The sequence below is a fragment of the Cryptomeria japonica genome, unplaced genomic scaffold, assembly GCF_030272615.1.
Source record: "Cryptomeria japonica unplaced genomic scaffold, Sugi_1.0 HiC_scaffold_663, whole genome shotgun sequence".
NCBI classification, from domain to species: domain Eukaryota; kingdom Viridiplantae; phylum Streptophyta; class Pinopsida; order Cupressales; family Cupressaceae; genus Cryptomeria; species Cryptomeria japonica.
Genome location: NW_026729456.1, coordinates 279 through 19,954, shown reverse-complemented (window position 1 = coordinate 19,954; position 19,676 = coordinate 279). Strand labels below are relative to the sequence as shown.

Sequence of the window (19,676 nt, the reverse complement as noted above, 5' to 3'; positions counted from 1 at the left end):
AAATGCCTTTGTTTTTTAATTTAACAAATTCGATTTTTTACAAGGCAAAAATAATTAATTAATATCTTGCGCAAATTTTAAATGCTATTTTAATTGAATTTTTTAATTTATCGAATTTAGCATTTAAAATAAATTAAAAATGTTTGAGCGCCCAAAATTTGAAAATGGAAAAGTGCAAACCTCATCGCCCTGGTCCCTGACTGAGGGACAGGAGCGATCTATCAACTTGGTCTTGATTCTTGCTTTTTTGACGTTCAAAGTCTCCATCCTTACGTTGAAACTGGCGTTTTTACTAGGAATTTCAAACTTGGGTGACTTGACCTTGCAAATGAGTGTCTCTTGAGGTGATATCGCCCTGGTCCCTTGGAGAGGGACAGGAGCGATCCCTATGTTCTTACTTGAAATTCTTCGTTCTTGATTTTAACTCCTCGTTCATTGCCTTCCAAACGACGTTTTAAACCCTTTGTAACTTTGCTTTGACATGATCTTCGAAGGATAACAAGTGTTTTAGCAAATATCGCCCTGGTCCCTTGGTGAGGGACAGGAGCGATCCTGGTGTTTCTCTCCTTGATCTCGCTTCTTTAATCACCAATCCTCCTTATATGGCAAGCAATGACATAGTTTCTCCATTCCACGCTTGTTTCACTTGACTTCCACAAGGCATATAGATGTTTAGAGGATTATCGCCCTGGTCCCTTGGTGAGGGACAGGAGCGATCTCCATGTTCTAGTCAAAACTTGTCATCTTTCAACCTTTGTTCTTCATTCATTGCTTCCTAAATGATGTTTTTGATCTTGCCTATCCTTGCCTTGTCTTGATTTTGAAGGAAAATGAATGATTTAATGAAAATCGCTCTAGTCCTTGCCTGAAGGACAGGAGCGATATAGCTTCCTTGGCTCAATTGATAGTCGTTTGACGTTTGAAACCTTTGTATATCACCTTCTTAAGATGCCTTAGACCCTTTACCACCTCGCATGATCTTGACTTAACGTGATTTTGGAAGGATTTGGCCAATATGATGAATATCGCTCTGGTCCCTGCCTGAGGGACAGGAGCGATCTTCAATGTCTTGTGCTCATACTTGCTTTCATCAATTTGCCACTGCTTTCATTGCGTAAAATGAAGTCCTTTTGATCCCCTTGGACACTTAAAATGTGATCAACTTTCAAAATCTAGGCTCCCATGAAAATTTCGCTCTGGTCCCTGCCTGAGGGACAGGAGCGAACCTAGGTATTTAAGTGCAAATCCTTCATTTTGGCGGTCCTTGTAACTTTGTTCTTCATCAAGATACCTTAAAACGTCCTCGCCACCTTGTACTTCGTCCTGGAGTGTCTTGAACTTGGGATGAAAGCAAGATAACTAAGATATCGCCCTGGTCCCTGGCTGAGGGACATGAGCGAATTTGTGCTTGTAGGCTTCATCTCACTTTGCTAACCTCAAAAATTATCTTCAATGGTCTTGTAATGCTCCGTTTCACTCATCCATGCCTTGGAATTTGCTCTTACTTGGCAAGAAATTTGTCTAAGGTAAAAATCGCTCTGGTCCCTGACTGAGGGACAGGAGCGAACTTAGTCATTTGGGTCCCTTGTAGATGTTTTGTAATCTTCAATTTGTCTTCAACGGGTTCAATTCACCTCCTTTCTTGCCATCAAACTTAAAATTTGCTTGATCTTTGTTTAAAACATGCCTTATGAAGAATTTCGCTCTGGTCCCTGGGAGAGGGACGGGAGCTACAATGGATTTTGCCCTGGTCCTTGACTGAGGGACAGGAGCGATTTTTGCAATTTGGTCCACTTTCTTCATGTTTGTGCCTTCAAATTATATTCAATTGATAAAATGCATCTCCTTTGATCTTTCCAAATCGTCAAGTTGTTAAAATCCTGCAAGGACGAGGTGATGTTTGATTTTAAGCTCCGGTCCTTCACTGAGGGACAGGAGCGATTTTGCTTCCTGAGGCATTTCTGTGTTCGTGAAATTCTTCAATTTATATTCAACGGAAAGATCACGCCTTTCTTTACTACTTCCATTCGAAAAATCATCTTGATCCTGCAGAGATAGTAAGATTTTTGAAAACGAGCTCCGGTCCTTCACTGAGGGATAGGAGCGATTTTGCTCCTACAGGCCAAAATATCATGATTTCACAAGTTTAATCACTTCACAAGGCAAAAACAAATCATTCCCCATGCCCAGGATCAGAAATCAAAAAACTCAAAATTTGGGTCAAAATTACTCAATTGAATAAAATTCACATTTTCATCATCAACACTTAGACAAATTAAGACTCTGCACTCAAAATTCCAATTGAAAATAGACCATTCTGGCGAATTCATTCCATTCAAAATTGCATCCTACAAAAGGAAGCTTAAAAAGCTCTCAAGACTGACTGGACTCTGGCCTGAAAAGACAGTAACGGAAACCCTAAGGCTTGACCCTAAACCCAGACAACTGACGAACTACCAAAACCCTAAAAAGCAAAGCGAAAGGCGAGCAAAAACGAGCAAAAACGAGCAAAAAAAAGGGGGTCCCCATTTTAAATGGGGCGATGTGTGAAATGGTCACAACAGTTAGAAATCAAAATTTTAAATAAAACGATTGATAAAAAAAAAAAAAATTTAATAAAAAGGAGTAATAAGTGGTGACTCACACGTGAGGTCATAATTTACTTGGAAATTATTTATTTCCTCAATATTCTAATTGAGCACATGGTGTAGGAGAAATAAGAAGATTCTAGAAAAAAAAATTCAATTTCAAAATATTAAGGAATATATATTTATTATATTTAGCAAATATATGACATGGGAGTTACAAAATTATTCTATGACAAGAATAATTCTATTCATGGCTTTTTTATGACAAAAGAGTTCTGAATTTTATTTTTGATAAAATGGAGGAAAATTCAAATTCGAATTTTGAATGCATGGTCAAATGTAACCCCTCCAATGACAAACATCTTTTTTGCATGAAATTAATTTAGAAATTACTTATTTTAATTTAGCACATGTTGTAGGATGAAATGAGAAGATTCTAGAAGAGAATTTCAAATTCAAATTTCTTACATATAACCCCCACTATGACAATAATCATTTTGCATGAAATTAATTTTGGAAAAGAATCTCTAAATCAATTAATTTCTTTTGTAGTGGGAAAATGACTCTCTTTTCTATATATTGAATGCTAGATTTTTGAAAAGGGGAGTTCATTTTATTGTTTCTATGTGATGAAATAGGTCTTTGAATTGTTAAGAAATTAGTTTCAAATTTATGTTAGTTGTAGGAGGAATTTGGTAGGAATATTGCAGGATTTTCTTTACTTCGAGGATTTGGAGAAGGTCTTCACCAAGCTACAAAGCACGGATTGAGGAGAGATAGCGGGAAACAGAGGGTGAATCATCAACAAAGTCTTCATTCGTCATGTAGAAATCAGGTTCCCCTCTTCCACATTCACTTGCATGATTTTTTTTTTCAAAAAGGAGAAAAGAGGGGAGGGATTTTTATTTTGCATGCATGTTATAATTTCTTTGGGAAAAATTTAGAGGATTAAAGTATTTTTTTTTTCTTTTTTTTAAAAGATATAGTTATTTCATTTAATCTGGAAGAAGATGGGTTAAAAAGAAAAGAGAGTATTTTCAATTTGTTTTCAGATTTTTGATAAAAATATATATATATATACATATGTGCGTATATGTTTACTTTATACCTTATCAATTTGTGGGAAACCTTCCTTTCTTCATTAACTGGTTATTTATTTATTTTAAGGGTTTTAAAAATATATATATTTCTATTGGCTAAGAATAAAAATAAATAAATAAATATGTATTACTAAGAGTTGTTAATCCATTTAGAATTGCAAAGGGATGAGGAAGTTTTAGCAATGCTATTTAGAGATAAAAAGTGGTAGAAGTTGCACAGACATTATATCTACTTTTGTTGATAAACTTTTGAAGAAGACCAATAATACCCACTTAGTTAGGATTGAAAATAAATAGCAAGGAATTTGTACATATAACATAGTTTAAATATTAATATTTACTTAGCTTGACCTCTGTAGAGTAGAATACCTATGTGAATATTTGTTGTATGAGTATGTAATGAGAATTTAAAAAAAATAAAATAATATAAATAGAAATTAGAAAAAATTAAAATGGATCATTAATCTGCTATAATACATATAAGATGAGTATCTGTACGGCAAGATAATTAAATTTTGTGGAAAGTGGAGCTTCCACCATTAATGTATCATTCCAACATTAATTAGTCTTTCCATTCACGTCACATTTATTTGCATACCGCCTTCCATGCCTTTACCATGCGATGGGTACACAGTCTAATTTTGGATATGGCTAGGTTTAGAATAAATATATATGCTGCTCTATTTATTGCAGACTGTGTCTTTTGTAGGTCGTGGGTTTGGGACAAACTAAAGTCCCATTGGTCATAGCAGTAGAGGAAAAGTGTGGTAGTAATTTTTAGAATTTTACAGCAACTGCCAGGATGGGATGGGCCATGTCTGAAATCCCTATTCATGTACAATTGAAAAGAAAAGAAAAATACATAAATCAAGAAAACAAACAGAATGTATCATATGAAATGAATTTTAAGCTTCGCATCTAACTCACCCTCTGAAGACATAAGAACAAAATATACATATATATTATTTTAAATCAATCATTGAATAAATGCACCAATCTCCTGTCACGTTTCCTGACTGTACTTGCAACATATCTCATGGTAGGAAGTATCAATAAATTCCTTGACCCATTGTTTGCAGAAGAAGATTGTGTGTGATAGACCAAGGTCAGTAGTAAAATTCATCCATAGGTTGCAGGAGTCCATTTCATTACTGTGAAGAACGAGGATCAGATTTCCTATGGGAAGAACTATGTTTTTGGCTTAATATGAACATAAGGAAAAGTTTATTAACTTATTTAATCCCATTTAAATATTTAATTTTATGCATTCTTCTAAAAACAATGAGAGTTGTTTTATGGTTGAGTATTTTATAGACTTGAAGAGTTCATGAATAAAATAGTTACAAAATGATTATAGAAATATTTCTTATTAAATATGACTTTTTTATTGTTTTGTAATTATAGAATGATTTTATGCTTTATTTTATTCTATAAGTTAATAAAGAAATGATAATAGAATCATTTCTATATTGAGCATGATTTTTTTGTTTTAAACATATACTCCAAAACTACATGATAATAGAATTGTTTCTATAATAAATATTATTTTTGTTTCATAAATATGGTATGAAGACCTATTTTATCTTATTAAATAGTTAAAATGATAATAGATTTATTTTTTATATTATAATCTGATTTTTGTTTGGCAAAAATAGAATGTAGATTTATTTTGATTTTATTCCATAAAATAGATAGGAAGTGATAATAAAATCATTTTTTTTATGAAGTGATTTTTTTGTATTTCACTTAATTTTTAATCAAATGTAATAATTTTGGAAGTCATCTATTGATCTAATATTTAATGTTACTTCACCTATAGATAATAGTTTAAATGGATAAAATAATATAGAAGACTAGATATTAGGACATTTACATAGTTGCAAACTGGATTATTTTTAATGTCGGTTCATTTACTTATAAATTAAAGAAATAAAATTTTAAAAGGTCACTTAATTTTATTTAAATCCAAGAATCGGTAGATGTTATTATTATTTTCATGATGATAATAATAATATCTTTCAAAATCTATTTTTATTTTTAAAATTAAATATTTCAGATTACCAACTTTAATTATTCCCCAGATTTGACAAAGGTAAAATTAAAAGTCATAGTTCCATTTTATAGAAGAATTATAGAGATTAAGGTCTTCACTTATGTAAATTTCAAGGTCAATGTGTATTATAAGTTATTACACTTAATTGACTCCTATATAGTAAGCCAATTATTTATAATTGGAGAGTGTTTTCAATTATTACAACTCTCCCATTCTAGGATAGGGTCAATAATGATGTTACACATGTAATATCTTTAAATGCACAATTTCATTACTAAGTTAATCATGTTAGGTGGTGTTAAATAGTATTCTTTTTACAAAAAAATTGTTGGTTGCATTTTTATCTAAGTGTAAAATTTTGTGCATGACATAGATTGAATAGAATTGTTTATTAGGAGACTTAGTATTATTTACATTGGTTAACTAGCAAGTATTTAGACTCTTTTCTAATCTCTTTTTCAAACAATTAGTAATGAAGAAAAAAAATGTGGTTATTAAGCTTATTGTTAAATAGTTTTTCCCCCTACAAACAAGAAAATATTAAATTTCTTTCCAAAGTATTATTATCTGATAATTTTATTTTATTCACGCAATTTAGTACTTTTCAAGTATTAGTATTCATATTTATAGGAAGGTTATCATTTGTAGAAAATAATTAAAGATAAAAATTATGTTACTTCAAGCGGAAGAATTAGTTGGTTTATCAATAACGTGGTTATTTTCAGGATTCATATTTCAAGAAAAATGATTTGTTCCAAAATGATTGTACCTTACGAGTAGTTCAAATCCTTTTTATAAGTTATTTTTACAGTTATCATAGTTTCCAAGCAATTAGTACTTTCATTTTTTTAGTTCAATTTTCTGAGTTTTAATTATTATCATAGTTTTCCTTCAAGAAAATACTATTCCAAAGTAGTTGATTTATTTATGCTCTTTTAATTACGTAAAATTTATACCTTAGTCTTTAATTTCAAGCGATAATTCCTTGTATATAATAGTTTATTTTTCATAGTTGTATTAGTACATTGTTTTACTTAAGATTCATGAATTCAAAGTTAAACTCCTAGTTAGACAACTAAATAAGAGGAGATGAGACCAAAAACCTTAGCAGCGTTCGGTATCTATGGCGCCTTTGGGTCACGCTTACGGGTAATGCCGTCGTGTTGAGCTACTGCACTTAACGCCTAATAAAGCTGCAACAACGACGTTTGTGGTATTGTCCCTATAAACCGTTGGGGAGAAATAAGGGTCATTTGTAAGTTAAAATCCAAGGGGCGGGTAATCCCCCTTGGATCGATAATCTAAAAAGATTAATTTTAAAATGAATTTACATCTTATCAGTTAAACTTTAGAAAACCCCATTAGGGTTTGGATGTGTGATGATTTTGGAAATTTATTTTATCTTGATGATTTCAACGGATGATAACGGATTAAGGGTGACATATTTAATAGGAAATAGGACTTAGTTGATTTAGGCCACAAGCAAAAGGCCATCTTGAGCCTTTTTGCTATAGAGTTACTATCGTGGGTAGCAACCACAGAGAAACTGTTTGGGACATTGACCCTAGAAAGGGTTGCGTTACCCACCAAACAAATTACATTAAACCATAGTTAGAAACCAGAACTACATACTTTACGCCTTGATCATGTGCCAAAACGGGTATGTAGGCAAACTAGGGACGAAGTTGTGCCTAGTACTCAGGCGTTCGGGGATGGGGATTAGGATTTGGTTAAGGGTGAGTTGATCATGATTTATCAAATCTCCTTGGTCTTCAATCAAAGGGTACAAATAGTGCTAAGTGAGAGATTAAGAATAAGTCAATGTATACTCAAAAGGAATCCCATATGGATTCGCTCAACTTCCTGAGGCTTTAGGCCAAATTTTGAGGGGGAACTCAAGCTTGTTTAATTATTTTCATTTACTCCTAAAGACGGCGACCTCAGTGCATTCCTAGTAGGGGAGTGTAGTCTTTAGAGAGTGACTCAGGACCCAGATTGGTGTCGATGAGTCTAAAGTCTCTGGCCAAAGCATTTCCTATTCCTTATGAATAGATGCCTACCCCGTTTGGGTAGATGCCTATCCCGAATTCGGTAGATGAAACCCCTAACCCGTATGGTTGGATGCCTAACCCGTATGGTTAGATGCCCATCCCGGTTGGATGGATACCTATCCCGTTTGGATAGATGTACCTGAGTATGCGATTGAATCAAGCACAATAAAAATTAAAAATAAAATTAGTTGAAATTTTGGGTTAAGACGAGTGGGTTGTTACAAAATTAAAGTTGGCTTAATCTTCTAGATGTTTCTTGGAGTTCTTTATAAGGAGTTGTTGGAGCTGTAGTAGGGCATGCTTATGGATTTGATATGGTGATTTGTGCGATGATTTATGAGAAGCTGAGGATGAAAACCTTCAGTGGATTAATAGAAGGGTTGGACGAAACCCTAGCTCTTCCAAAGGGGTGGATTCGAGATGAAGTCTACATCTTTGAAAATTTGCTTAATCTTCCTTCAAAGACAAATTTTGCAATAATAAAGATATTTGGAGGTATTTTATATTTGTGTTTGGTTTGGGAATAAGATTGTTTCATTTTGAATATTTGTCACCTGGGAGTTCGATGATTAATATTTAGATGGCTTATCAGGGTAATAAGGTTTATGGTTGCAATTGTCTAATGTTAGATTTAATTCCCAAATGATAATATTGACATCTGCCGCTATTCCAAATTGGCAATTTGATATTAAGAACCGTGACATAATGAATAATATGATTATCATTGCAAAGATGAGGCTTTGATTAAATTGGCTTTAATGATCTGCTCTCTTCAGCAAGTGCGATATTATTAAGCCAAGTATTTATTTGATATTTGTCTTCATTGGCTTATTCATTTCTAAAGTTGGTGATTGATAATGTAGGCTTTTTATTTAGTGCTGGGAAAATACATTGGCATTTCTCAAGTTTAGCAAGGTTGAAGATGGCACAAGGAGATTACATTAGGCGCCAGGAATTGATTAAATTGACTTTTTCTAAAGTTTAGCGTGTGAAAATTATTTGAACCCAACAACCAGAGTTTATTATTATTGAAGCTGTTCATTATCCGGACATTTGCTGCAGACATTATTGAGCCGTGAATGTTTGTTGAGCCATTTTTATATTCCTATAGTGCATGGCATGTGTTCTTTCCTTCTATCGCAGCATTCATAGTTGGTGAAAGTCTTCTATGACGGTAGCCACCTTGCATGCAATGGGAGCCAATATTCCTGAGCAGACTTTCCTTCTATTTCAATAATGCGTCTGAGGCATGAGGGGTTGGCAGTGATTGAAGAAGTCCGAAATTAGCTCAGAACCGAGCTTGAGGAATTTTCAGAACTACCAGGTATGTTTGAAGATCATCATATCAGATGCCAGTTTGGAGGTGAAGAATAAAATCGTGCTGTTTGCTGAAGCACTTTCCAATGCTGAAGGAAAGCTACATCTTGATTCTCTCTGGCTATAGGCAAAAAGAATCAGGCTTCATATGGAATAAAAATCCAAAGATTTTCTATTTGCAAAAGAAGCTGTTCATTTTCCTAAGTTTGCAAAATAAAGGTCAGATCCTCATTGATTATCAAAGCATTTGAGTTCCTTTTAGTTCTCCATTTCTATGTTTAAATTATGTTCAAGATATTGCTGCATTGGAAAATATTGATAAACATCTGAAACCTATCAAGCTATCAACTCTGTAATCTGCTAATTCATAAAGAGCAGTACTGTTACCTTTCCTGATCACTAATAGATGTATTTAAGTGCAAGAAATTGGAAATTTGTCTTAAGGGACTTCACAGAAAAATTGTTATAGTTTGTACTTCGTTTTACTTTTTACTTTCAAATTTTAATCTTGAAAATTTCATTTTTAATAGTGTTAAATGTCATAAATTCTAATTTTAAAAGTTTTGAATGTTGCTTGCAGGTATATTTGCTCTATCATAACACCTGTCGTGGGAATAATGAGGTATGCAGATACACATTCTCCTAACAAGGATCTTGAAATGCAGTTCTATGAGGAGCATATTAGGCCTATTGTCACAAAGCGGTGGAACTCAATGAACACTCCTCTTCATATGGCTTTCTATGCTCTTAATCCGAAGTGGTATGCACCTAGACCTAGCCGAATGCTAAAGACTGCTGTTACACTATTTTATTGAAGTTTATTATGCTGTTATACTACTGCTGTCATGATTTATTTACATATTGATATTGTTGTTATTAGTTATTGACATCTCTCACTCTCTCTCTCTCTCTAATATATATATGGCTATCGGACTGTCGTCCACAAAATGTGTCCCCTGTCATCCCCCCAATCCCATCCCAAAATACCGTGGAGCACAAGATCAAATAACTTTTATCAACTAATTTACCAAAATCAAATCTATTTTTTTCTATAAACCAATATCAATACTTATTTCAGGCATCTATTATATAACACTTTGCATACTAATCTTTGCCTTTCAATTTATTAAAAGATTGATAAACTCTAAATATCAGAAAATGCACTTCATCATTACAGATAATAATTATTTATCACTTCAATAGAAAATGGAGATTGACATAAATAGCATACTTGGATTGCAACTTTCTGAAAAATGGAATGTTTGTGTAAAGTAATTATTTCCTTTTAAATTTCCACACATCTATTTATAGACCATTTTCATTAAGTTAATTCTTGCCTTTCAATTTACTAAAATCAACTATGAAAAGGGATGTTTGTGTAAGGTAGCTAATTTCCTTTAACTATGAAAATCAACAGAGATATGTAACAACGTGCACTTTCCAATTCAGAGTTTTCATCATACCTTTCCTTCATCCATGAGGACTTGGCACTGCATAATTTTCTTCTCCACCTCCACTACAAGCAGCCTCCTTTTTAGTCTAGCAGTTCTCCCTTTACCCTCTGCTCCTCTGTCCTGGAATAGTTCAAATGAAGACATTAATTTGGAAAAAAATATAACACAACTTGTTCTAGGATGAACCACACTTTAGAATATCATTGACTCATTCACTTGCTATGTCAAAATTTTCTCTCTTTTAACATTTCATTCCCTGATGAGGCTGGAAACAGGCAACATAACAATCCACCTGGACATAAAAATTCAACATAAAATATTTAATTTGTCCTTCACTCATTTAGAAACATATATATTCATCTCAAGGAAGTACAAACAATAAATTCATAGATAGCTCCTACTTACTGAAGTGTTCATTCAACAACATCAAGCCCTCCCATTGTTTCACACACAAAGCACAAACAACTGGAATAAAGATAGGTACAAAATCAACCTCAAAGATGGACAAAGAAAACATGAAAACGAGTATATGCATGCATGTAAATGACTCAAATTAGATAGCAAATAAAAAAAAGTGATAGTTAGTTGCTGTGTATGGCTTCCAATGATGACAATGGAAAATAGTTTGAAAGTATTATTTGAAATTTCACTCACCTTTATGTATACCTACACTCATCATTTGTGTTTTCCCTAAATAAGAGAAAAAATCCACATTCAGGTATAAGAACAAAATTCCTCCCCTTTATCTAACATAAGAATTATTATTTGCCGTCCAAACTCTTTTTCTACTAAGGCTTAAACTTCTAAAAAATGCTAAACACCTCTGATTTTTGTTTAAGAAAATACACCCATATTTTTCGACTAAAATCATCAACAAAAAACAAAAAATACCTGGACCCAGTAACTAAAGGAGTGTTCATCGGACCACAAATGTCAGCATGAACCAACTGCAATACCTTAAAAGCTCGCCAGGAATCAACATCCATGAATGGAGTCCGATGCAGCTTTCCATCCTGACAAGCTCCGCAAACTCCCTAATTTTGAGTCTGAATCTCAAGTAAGCCATGAACCAGATCCTCCCGAACAAGCTGAGAGAGATAGTGTATTTTCAAATGGCCATACCACTGATGCCAGAGATTGCTGATTGAAGAACTTTTCACTGCCATGGCATGCTCTTGAGAATCACCAGTGCCAAAAAGTCTATGAAGACCATGATCCTCAATACCTGCAACTGTAGCAGGAGTCTCCCTATCAACAATGTTGCATTTGTGCGAACTGAACACCACATCAAGCCGAGGAGAGTGTCTCATAATTTGACTGATAGAGAAAAGGTTAAGTTCCATGCCGAGAACATAGTATACATTTGAAGAAAATTAAATTCCTCCCACCAAACTGAATCTTCACGTTGCCCTTTCCGACAACGGTATACTCTTCCCCTCCTCCAAAGATCACAGAATTAGTGAAAGGTTGGTATTCTATGAATCAATCACGTCAATGAGTGAAGTGTCGAGAAGCACTTGAATCAATATACTAGGCAATGGACTTCACATGATTTGTAGATCTTTTAGCCATAAAGGTGTAAAAGGCAGATTCTTTCTGCTCAGTGTGGTCGGCAACATTCGCTTTTAGCTAAGACCCTCCCTACTTCTTTTGTTCAGAAGCCACGCATGATCGACAATCCTTCTTCATGTGACCATATTTGTGACAATAATTGCACAAAATGTTCTTCTTCGAGCCTTCTGATGACATAGCAGAGTTACTCTACTGAGAAAACTAAGATTTGCCTTTATCCTTGTGAAAGGACTTGGCTGCAAAAGCTTGCTCTGTGGAGGACAAACTGAGACCACTACCAAACTGTTGTTTCCAACGATCCTACTACAGAAGTTTGTTGCACAACTCTAGAAACTTCAAGTCAACATTAGTTGAAGTAATGTTGACCATCTCTATAAATCGCTCTAAGACTTCGGTAGACTTTTCAAAGTGATGACAACCATGTCTTCTTCCTCCATTTTTCGATCAATCGCTTCCAACTAATCACGAATGTCCTTGATTTTCGTGAGATGCTCCTGCAAAGACATCCGTTCACGCATCATGATGGAAAACAGCTAGTTCTTTAGAAAGAACGCATGACTCTAGTCTGATGTTTCATGGAGATCCTTCAGATGAGTCCAAATCACTACAGTTGTCTTGTCGGATAGGACTTGAGGCAATTGATCATCAAGAACAAAAAGTTTGATAAGCATCACGACTTCTCGGTTGCGCTCATCAAATTTGTCCAAGTCTTGTCCAACTACTGTAGGACGAATTTCCTTACCTAGAACGAGGGCATCAAGGCGGCAATATTAAAAAATGGTCATCATTCGCTGAAGTGCTGTAATTTCGGCCATTGAAGCTTTGACTGCCTTCTAACATAGTATTGGTCAAAGACACCATCTTGTAGGCGAGGCATGAAAAATAAGGTTCACAGAAGAGGCGCAAATCTGATTGCACGAGACTTGAGGCACAGATCCCAAAGCAAAAAACACAGGTAAAAAACATGAATTCCAAGGCAAAAAACCCTAACATAGATTTCGAGGCATAGATCCCAAAAATACAAGTTTTGCTAAAAACCCAGAAAATATTCTTAAGACCCAGAAATCTTCCTAAAAAACCCGAAAATAATTTTCTTTTTAAATTACGCAAATTCCAAACCCTAGGTCAGGTTGAAAACTTTTGCAAATAGAATGATTTTTACAGAAATCCTCGAGTTTGATTAAAACCTAGCCACGCAGGAAACTTTACGTCGCACACAAAGACGCACCAAACGATGAAAATTGTGTCGCAATTCAATCCCATTGGCACAAACACAAACAAAAAACACAGTCGCACGAGCAGACGTGAAAAGAACAAGTGTCGCAAGCAGAAACGCCCACAGTTGAGGTCGCGAAGCCTAGACGAAGGTTGCGTAGGCAAAAAAGAACAAAAAAACAAGAGGCGTGTGGATCATAGACGTATGACCCATGAAAACGGAAACCCTCAAATTTGCCCACATGAACACGAAAAAAAATCGCGACCTTCAAAAAATAGGCACTAAAAAAATTAGAACAAAAAACCCTAGTCAAGTTTTAAAATTTTCACCAAAGAAATTTTTCGAATTATGAAATTTTTACTTTAGCTAGCTTTGATACCATGAAATTTTATTTTTTTGAAGTAATAGCATAAATATTTTTAACATAATGAAATGTACATATAGCAATTACAAGCATGATGTTTCCTTATCGAAACAATAATCAAAATTAGAAACAATCTAATTGAGCTAATATTACATGTAAAATACAATATTGACCATTAAATAAGATATAATAATATTATTATAATACTAATTTGGGTGCCATAACTTAAATTTGAAATTGACTTTTTTTTTTAGTTTATATTTATTATTATATTATTTATATTTTATTTTTATTAATTAAAAATATATACTTGTATTTAATACTATTTATTATGGTGTTAAAAGAGACCTTTTCTAAATAGGATGTTGAAGGTTGACTTAGTTTGGAAGTGTTGGTGTACGTTTTATCATATACCGAACTTTAGAATAAAGTACCCAAAGATAATTTATCCTCTCTTGAAAAATCATCGCTTATGCTAAGATTGCTAGAAGATCATATGGTGATTCCAAGGTTTCTTTTGCCAAGTCTTGACGTGTGCATAAGCTCAATGGGCGTTGTGATATGTTGGTAATACACAAAGGGACTTACGCTTGGATTGTTCAATTCACAATGAAGGTTTAGAAAATGAAGCTCTATCATTCGGGACTTGGGTCACGGAAAAACTGAAAAGGAGACAAGGGTTTAGAAATTCTAATCTATTCCTAAGAATTCAAGAGATGGTATTGACTAGGTGAACTCAATAACCACACTTTGCTTCGCCTCGCTTACGACAACTACACAAAGTGGATGCAATCTTCAAGGGATGCGCTTATGATCGGAAGTTAAGCATACACAAAGGAAAGCTCAAACTAACTTTACACAATGAACAAAAATCATCTGTCCATCAAAAGTATGAGCGGAGATTCACCACAAATCAATACTTATCAATCTTACATTCAATCTAGCATACATGAAATAAAATCTAAACTATTGTGTTGAAGAAATTGAAAACCTTGCCAATCATCCAGATAAAAGAGATTATCCGAAATGACCTCTCGCAACAATGTTTCAAAAAATTCAATCTCCAAATGAGAGGAGGAAACCTTATATAGGCACACAAAAGTTTTGAATGGCCGAGATCGAACAGTGATCAAGGGCCCAGATTGAAAGATCAAAACCCTAATTAGGGTTTGGTACAACCAAAGAAACGAAACTCGGACTCGGCTCGGACTCAGCAAGGCCAAATCGGACTCGGACTCGGGACTCGGCGTCAGACTCGGCTCCAGACTCGGCTGGACTCGGGAAAGTGAAAAACTCAAAAAATTTAGAGATTTTTTAAGATTTAAAACTTGTTTCATGCACCCTTTATTGAATAAGACACAATAACATCATCAAACTTGGCTCATTTCATTACATAATACATACACAAGTATACATCTATGATCTATCACATAAGCATAAACGCAAATTGTAGCTGAAGGAAATAACAAACATAGATATATAAATATTGTCAAATGTATACAATATTACAAAACTCATGGAATAAAAAATCCATGTCATCATATGATCATCATCAAATGTTCCATACAAATAACAAAGGTAAATACATCTACAAGCCTATGGCGCAGAGGAGTCTGCACCCTCCGGCCCCGACGTCGGCTCCGATGAAGGCCCCGCCCCCCTACGAAGGCGTCTAAGGTAGGTCATAGATGATTGGGCAGCCATAGCCGCTCCTCGTGACACCACGCCATGCTCACCAACATCAGGAACATCTGTGTCACTGTCACCATCTCTGTCACTATCACCATCTGCCTCTGAATCTCCTCTCTCTGCTCGTGCTCTCTGCTCCTCCTCTGCCATGGCTACAGCCTCAGCCTCTATATCTACCTGGTCGATCCAATCAGTGTCATCATCACTAAAGACAGCCACAGGATCTGTCTCAATGGCCCACTCTGCCTCAGGATCAACCTCATCTAGAATGATAGGAGAGATGTCAGCTAATGCATTCTTTCTCATTCTCAGGCGGAGGTTATAGTGAACAAAGATAAGATCATTCATCTTCTCCACGGATAATCTATTGCGCCTCTTGGAGTGTATGTGCTCAAACATACTCCAATTGCGCTCACAACCAGATGCACTGCATGGTTGGCTCAAGATGCGAATGGCCAACTTCTGAAGATTTGGTGTCGTTGGGCCAAAAAAGTTCCACCAATTATCTGAGTTTGAAATGAGAAAAATAAATAAAATCAGTCTCTCATAAACTCATTTAACAATATACAATAAAACTAAAATTAAGCCTTACAATTTATTTTTACCTGGCATCATAGTTGTCCTACTTTCTTTGGCGATAGGACAAGAAAAGGTCTCCCCTTGTGCATTTGAGAACAACTGTAGCTCTCGCATAAGATCTGACTGAGTACAACCAACAGGTGCCATCTTCTCCATGACTGAGTATAGCCCATCAAGGACCTCCGCATCAGCCCTGAAAGTAGGGCTAAAATGGAATGCCGGATTCAAATAATAGGCTGCTGCATGGATGGGCCTATGAAGCTGATGATGCCATCTCTTATCAATGATCTGCCAAATGGGACCATACTTGCTCTCATCTCCTGCCTAGATAGATTTGATGCCCTCTTTCGCCCTATCCATGCCCTCATATATGTAGCCCATTGCGGGCTTTTCTCCATCCGCAACTCGCAACAAAACCACCAAGGGCTTAACAAACTGTAAAATTGAAAATATTGTGTAATTTAAAACATGAGCAAATAAGAGAATATGATGAATAAGTTATAAAACAAAAAGTTAAATAAAAATTGTAGAATTTATAAAAAAATTACCTTCACTATCTCATCACAAGGGCTCCAAAAGCCTCGCTCATCAAAAATGCAGTCTGTCATATCTTTTCCTGCTGGGGTGGCAGCATAGGATGAGGAAGACCACTCCTCACCAACAATCATACGTCTCAAGGCCATCTTACAACGAAGCATGGACTGCAATGTGATGAAGTTTGTGGCAAATCTTGTGATTCCTGGACGAGCTAACTCCTTATGCTCTGTGTATTGTCTCATAAGAGCCAACACCCATGAATGATTATATACAAATTTGCACACATTTCTTGCCTTTTCTACACATGTCTTGACCCATGGAAGTTTTCCAATATCCTCTAACATGAGGTCAATGCAATGGGCGGCACATGGAGTCCAAACTATAGATGGGTGCCTCTCCATCAATAGTCTGCCTGCAACAACATAATTTGTTGCATTGTAATTAATGAGGTTACAAAATAGAAATTAATTTGCAAACAAAATTAGTTTGTAATCAAAAGTTTACCTGCAGCAACATAATTTGGTGCATTGTCAGTCACCACCTGTACCACGTTCTCTTCACCCACCTCATTAATCACCTCCTCTATCTGCTCACATAGGTAGGTGGCATTCTTGCAATGGGCGGAGGCATCAATAGACTTGATGAAAACGGTGCCCCCTGAAATAAAAAAATAAAGCAAGATCAATGATCATTCAATAAATCATTAAATGAAAAATAAAAAATTAATGCCTAAATGAAACTAAAATTAATCAATCACCTGCGGAAGAAACAAGAAAATTAAGGAGAGTTCTATTTCTCCTGTCTGTACAACCATCAGTCATGATGGTGCAACCTTTAGTGCTCCATATTTGGCGTTGATCACCCAATTCTTTCTTCACATCATTCACCAATTCAGTCAAAATGGGTCCGCTCAAATCAAACTCAGAAGGGGCTTTGAACCCCGCCCCACAAATGGTAAGGGCATCAACCATTTCTTGCCAATAAGGTGACCTGTCACAAATAATTTTAATGAGATAAGTATGTACTATGTATAATGAACTATATACAACAAAAATTAATACGAACAATCAAATTATAAAAATTAAAACAATCAAACATAAAACATTTACCTGGCTGTGAAGAATGGAATACTGCCATAGATCCAAAATCTGCCAACTGCCATTTTAGCAGCATCATGGACCTCCTTGTTCCAACCCATGCTCTCAAGTGACTGTTGGGACCCAGGAGTAGTGCGAGGTGCAAAAAAGGTATCCAACCTAGATTTACGAATCCTAGGTCCAATGCTAACATTCCCACTACCACTGCCAGTGCTAGGAACATGAGAAGGGGTAGAGGCACTGGCACTAGCACTGGCACTTATAGAAGCAGAACCGGAAGCATGAGTAGTAGCAAAATGAGTGGGACGATATGAAGGTAAGGAAGAAGGCCCTCCAACACAACCTAATTGTGTCCCTGTTCCTAGAGGTGCATGTCTCCCAATGACTGTGAGATCCTCTTTTTCTTTCCTTTTCCTTTCAATTTCTTCAACCATTACATAGCAATCACGTACGGCCTCAGTGACTGCTTTTGTGCATGGGTCGGCATCATGCCCACGCACACCAGCAATATGGTATTTCAATCTATATATGCCTCCATGGAATATTGTTTTGCAAAATATACACTTTGTTTGCCCTTTTCTTTGCCCTGGAAAATCCTCATGATATTTCCAAGCAGGGTCCTTTCTAATGGGAGGTCTAGAAGAGGACATTGTATGATTGTTTTGTGAAACTTGAGGCAAATAAGAATGTGAAGGTTGCTGCAATAAAACATTACAAATGCAAAAATAAATTAAGACATTCATTCTATGTTGTGCATTCATAATTTCATTCTCATTGAACATTTTTTTCAAAAAAGCTAAAGTAGGGTAACTAGGGTTTGCAATTTTATTTTTTTTAAATTGTAGGGTTTGTCAAACCCTACTTTAAAAAAAATAAAATTACAAACCCTGGGCCTACATAGTAACATAGAAAAGATTTTGGAATAAAATGTAAAACTTTCAAAAAAAAAAGAATAGAAAAATGAATTTTTGCATATAAGAAACAAAAAAATCTCAAAAAAACAATGTTACCAACTTACCTCTTAGAACTCTTGAAGAAAATTGAAGAAATTGAAGAAATCTTCCTTGCTGGTTTTTCTTCAATGCACCCTTGTTATTCTTTTTATCTCACTTTACTCCTCCTATTTTTGCAAATGAATGAAATGAAAGTCACTTTTAGGTATAAAACAAAAATAACACAAAAAAAAAGAGTCAAAAAAACCATTTAAAATTGTTTTTTTTTAACTTATCTTTCACATCGCCGTCGGCCGAGTCCCAGGCACGGGACTCGGCCAAACTCGCCAAACTCGCCAAACTCGGCGAGTCTGGCGAGTCTGGCGCCTGGACTCGGCCGAGTCCGAGTCCGAGTCCCTAGGACTCGGAGAGGGTGACTCGCACTCGGACTCGCCGAGTCCAGGCGAGTTTAGGCGATTTTCGTTTCCCCTGGGTACAACTAACTACCCCTTGACCAATGAGAAAATTACATTTGAGGACACTTGTCCTTCTTGCTAAATATGAACCAACAATAAAAATAAAAGGTCGTTGCATTGTGAAGTGTGCCCTCTAGAAGCTTTTGTGGATAAGTCAGGGTCATTGAACCTGGACATGCTAACTTGGAACAATCTGATTGGTTGGAAGATGACAAAGCGCCACCTTAGCGTGTTGGATATCTTCCTTGAATTCCTCAAGAAGTCTGAAATTCTTTTCATCAAGTCTGCGGACTTTTCTTTCTTGATATCTTGAGATTATTTGAAGTACCTTGAATTTGGAGAAGAATTCCTCTATGCCTTCGCCATAATGGAGGAATTTGGAATTTCTTTCTATGGAATAGTTTTTCCCATACTTAGCCAAATTTTGGCCATCTTTATGCTCGGACAAACCTTGCTTGTGGACCTGTCTTCAATTCTGAATTTGGCTCGAAACTCCATTTGTGTTTTCAGTGATGATCATGCCTTCAGCTGCCATTTATGATCTGCAAAACCAAAAGGAAATTACATTAAGGTTCTATCCTTGAGTGTAAATTTTGAAGGTTTGATGGCAGAGTGTGTTCTGATTTTCCAATTCCTCAGAACTTAGAGTTT

General features: G+C 35.4%; 1 protein-coding gene across 2 annotated transcripts in view; it reads right to left on the bottom strand.

Annotated features, from left to right (window-relative positions):
• The window catches only part of LOC131059857 (uncharacterized), a 36,758-nt gene extending 17,935 nt beyond the window's left edge, over positions 1 to 18,823 (bottom strand). Inside the window, exons 1-6 of one of the 2 annotated variants that reach the window (XR_009370709.1) lie at positions 17,630 to 18,823; positions 17,278 to 17,510; positions 17,025 to 17,177; positions 16,532 to 16,932; positions 16,010 to 16,418; positions 15,179 to 15,910 (exon numbers count right to left, since the gene is read on the bottom strand). Coding sequence is in view for 1 of the 2 variants with exons in the window: in XM_059216091.1 (XP_059072074.1) it covers positions 10,573 to 10,683; positions 16,532 to 16,932; positions 17,025 to 17,177; positions 17,278 to 17,510; positions 17,630 to 18,399 (1,668 nt within the window). In the remaining variant the exon portion in view is untranslated. Of the gene's footprint in view, positions 1 to 10,572; positions 10,684 to 15,178; positions 15,911 to 16,009; positions 16,419 to 16,531; positions 16,933 to 17,024; positions 17,178 to 17,277; positions 17,511 to 17,629 lie in introns of those variants that run through there. The other variant, XM_059216091.1, reaches the window with a different exon arrangement.
• Positions 18,824 to 19,676: the final 853 nt, after the last annotated feature.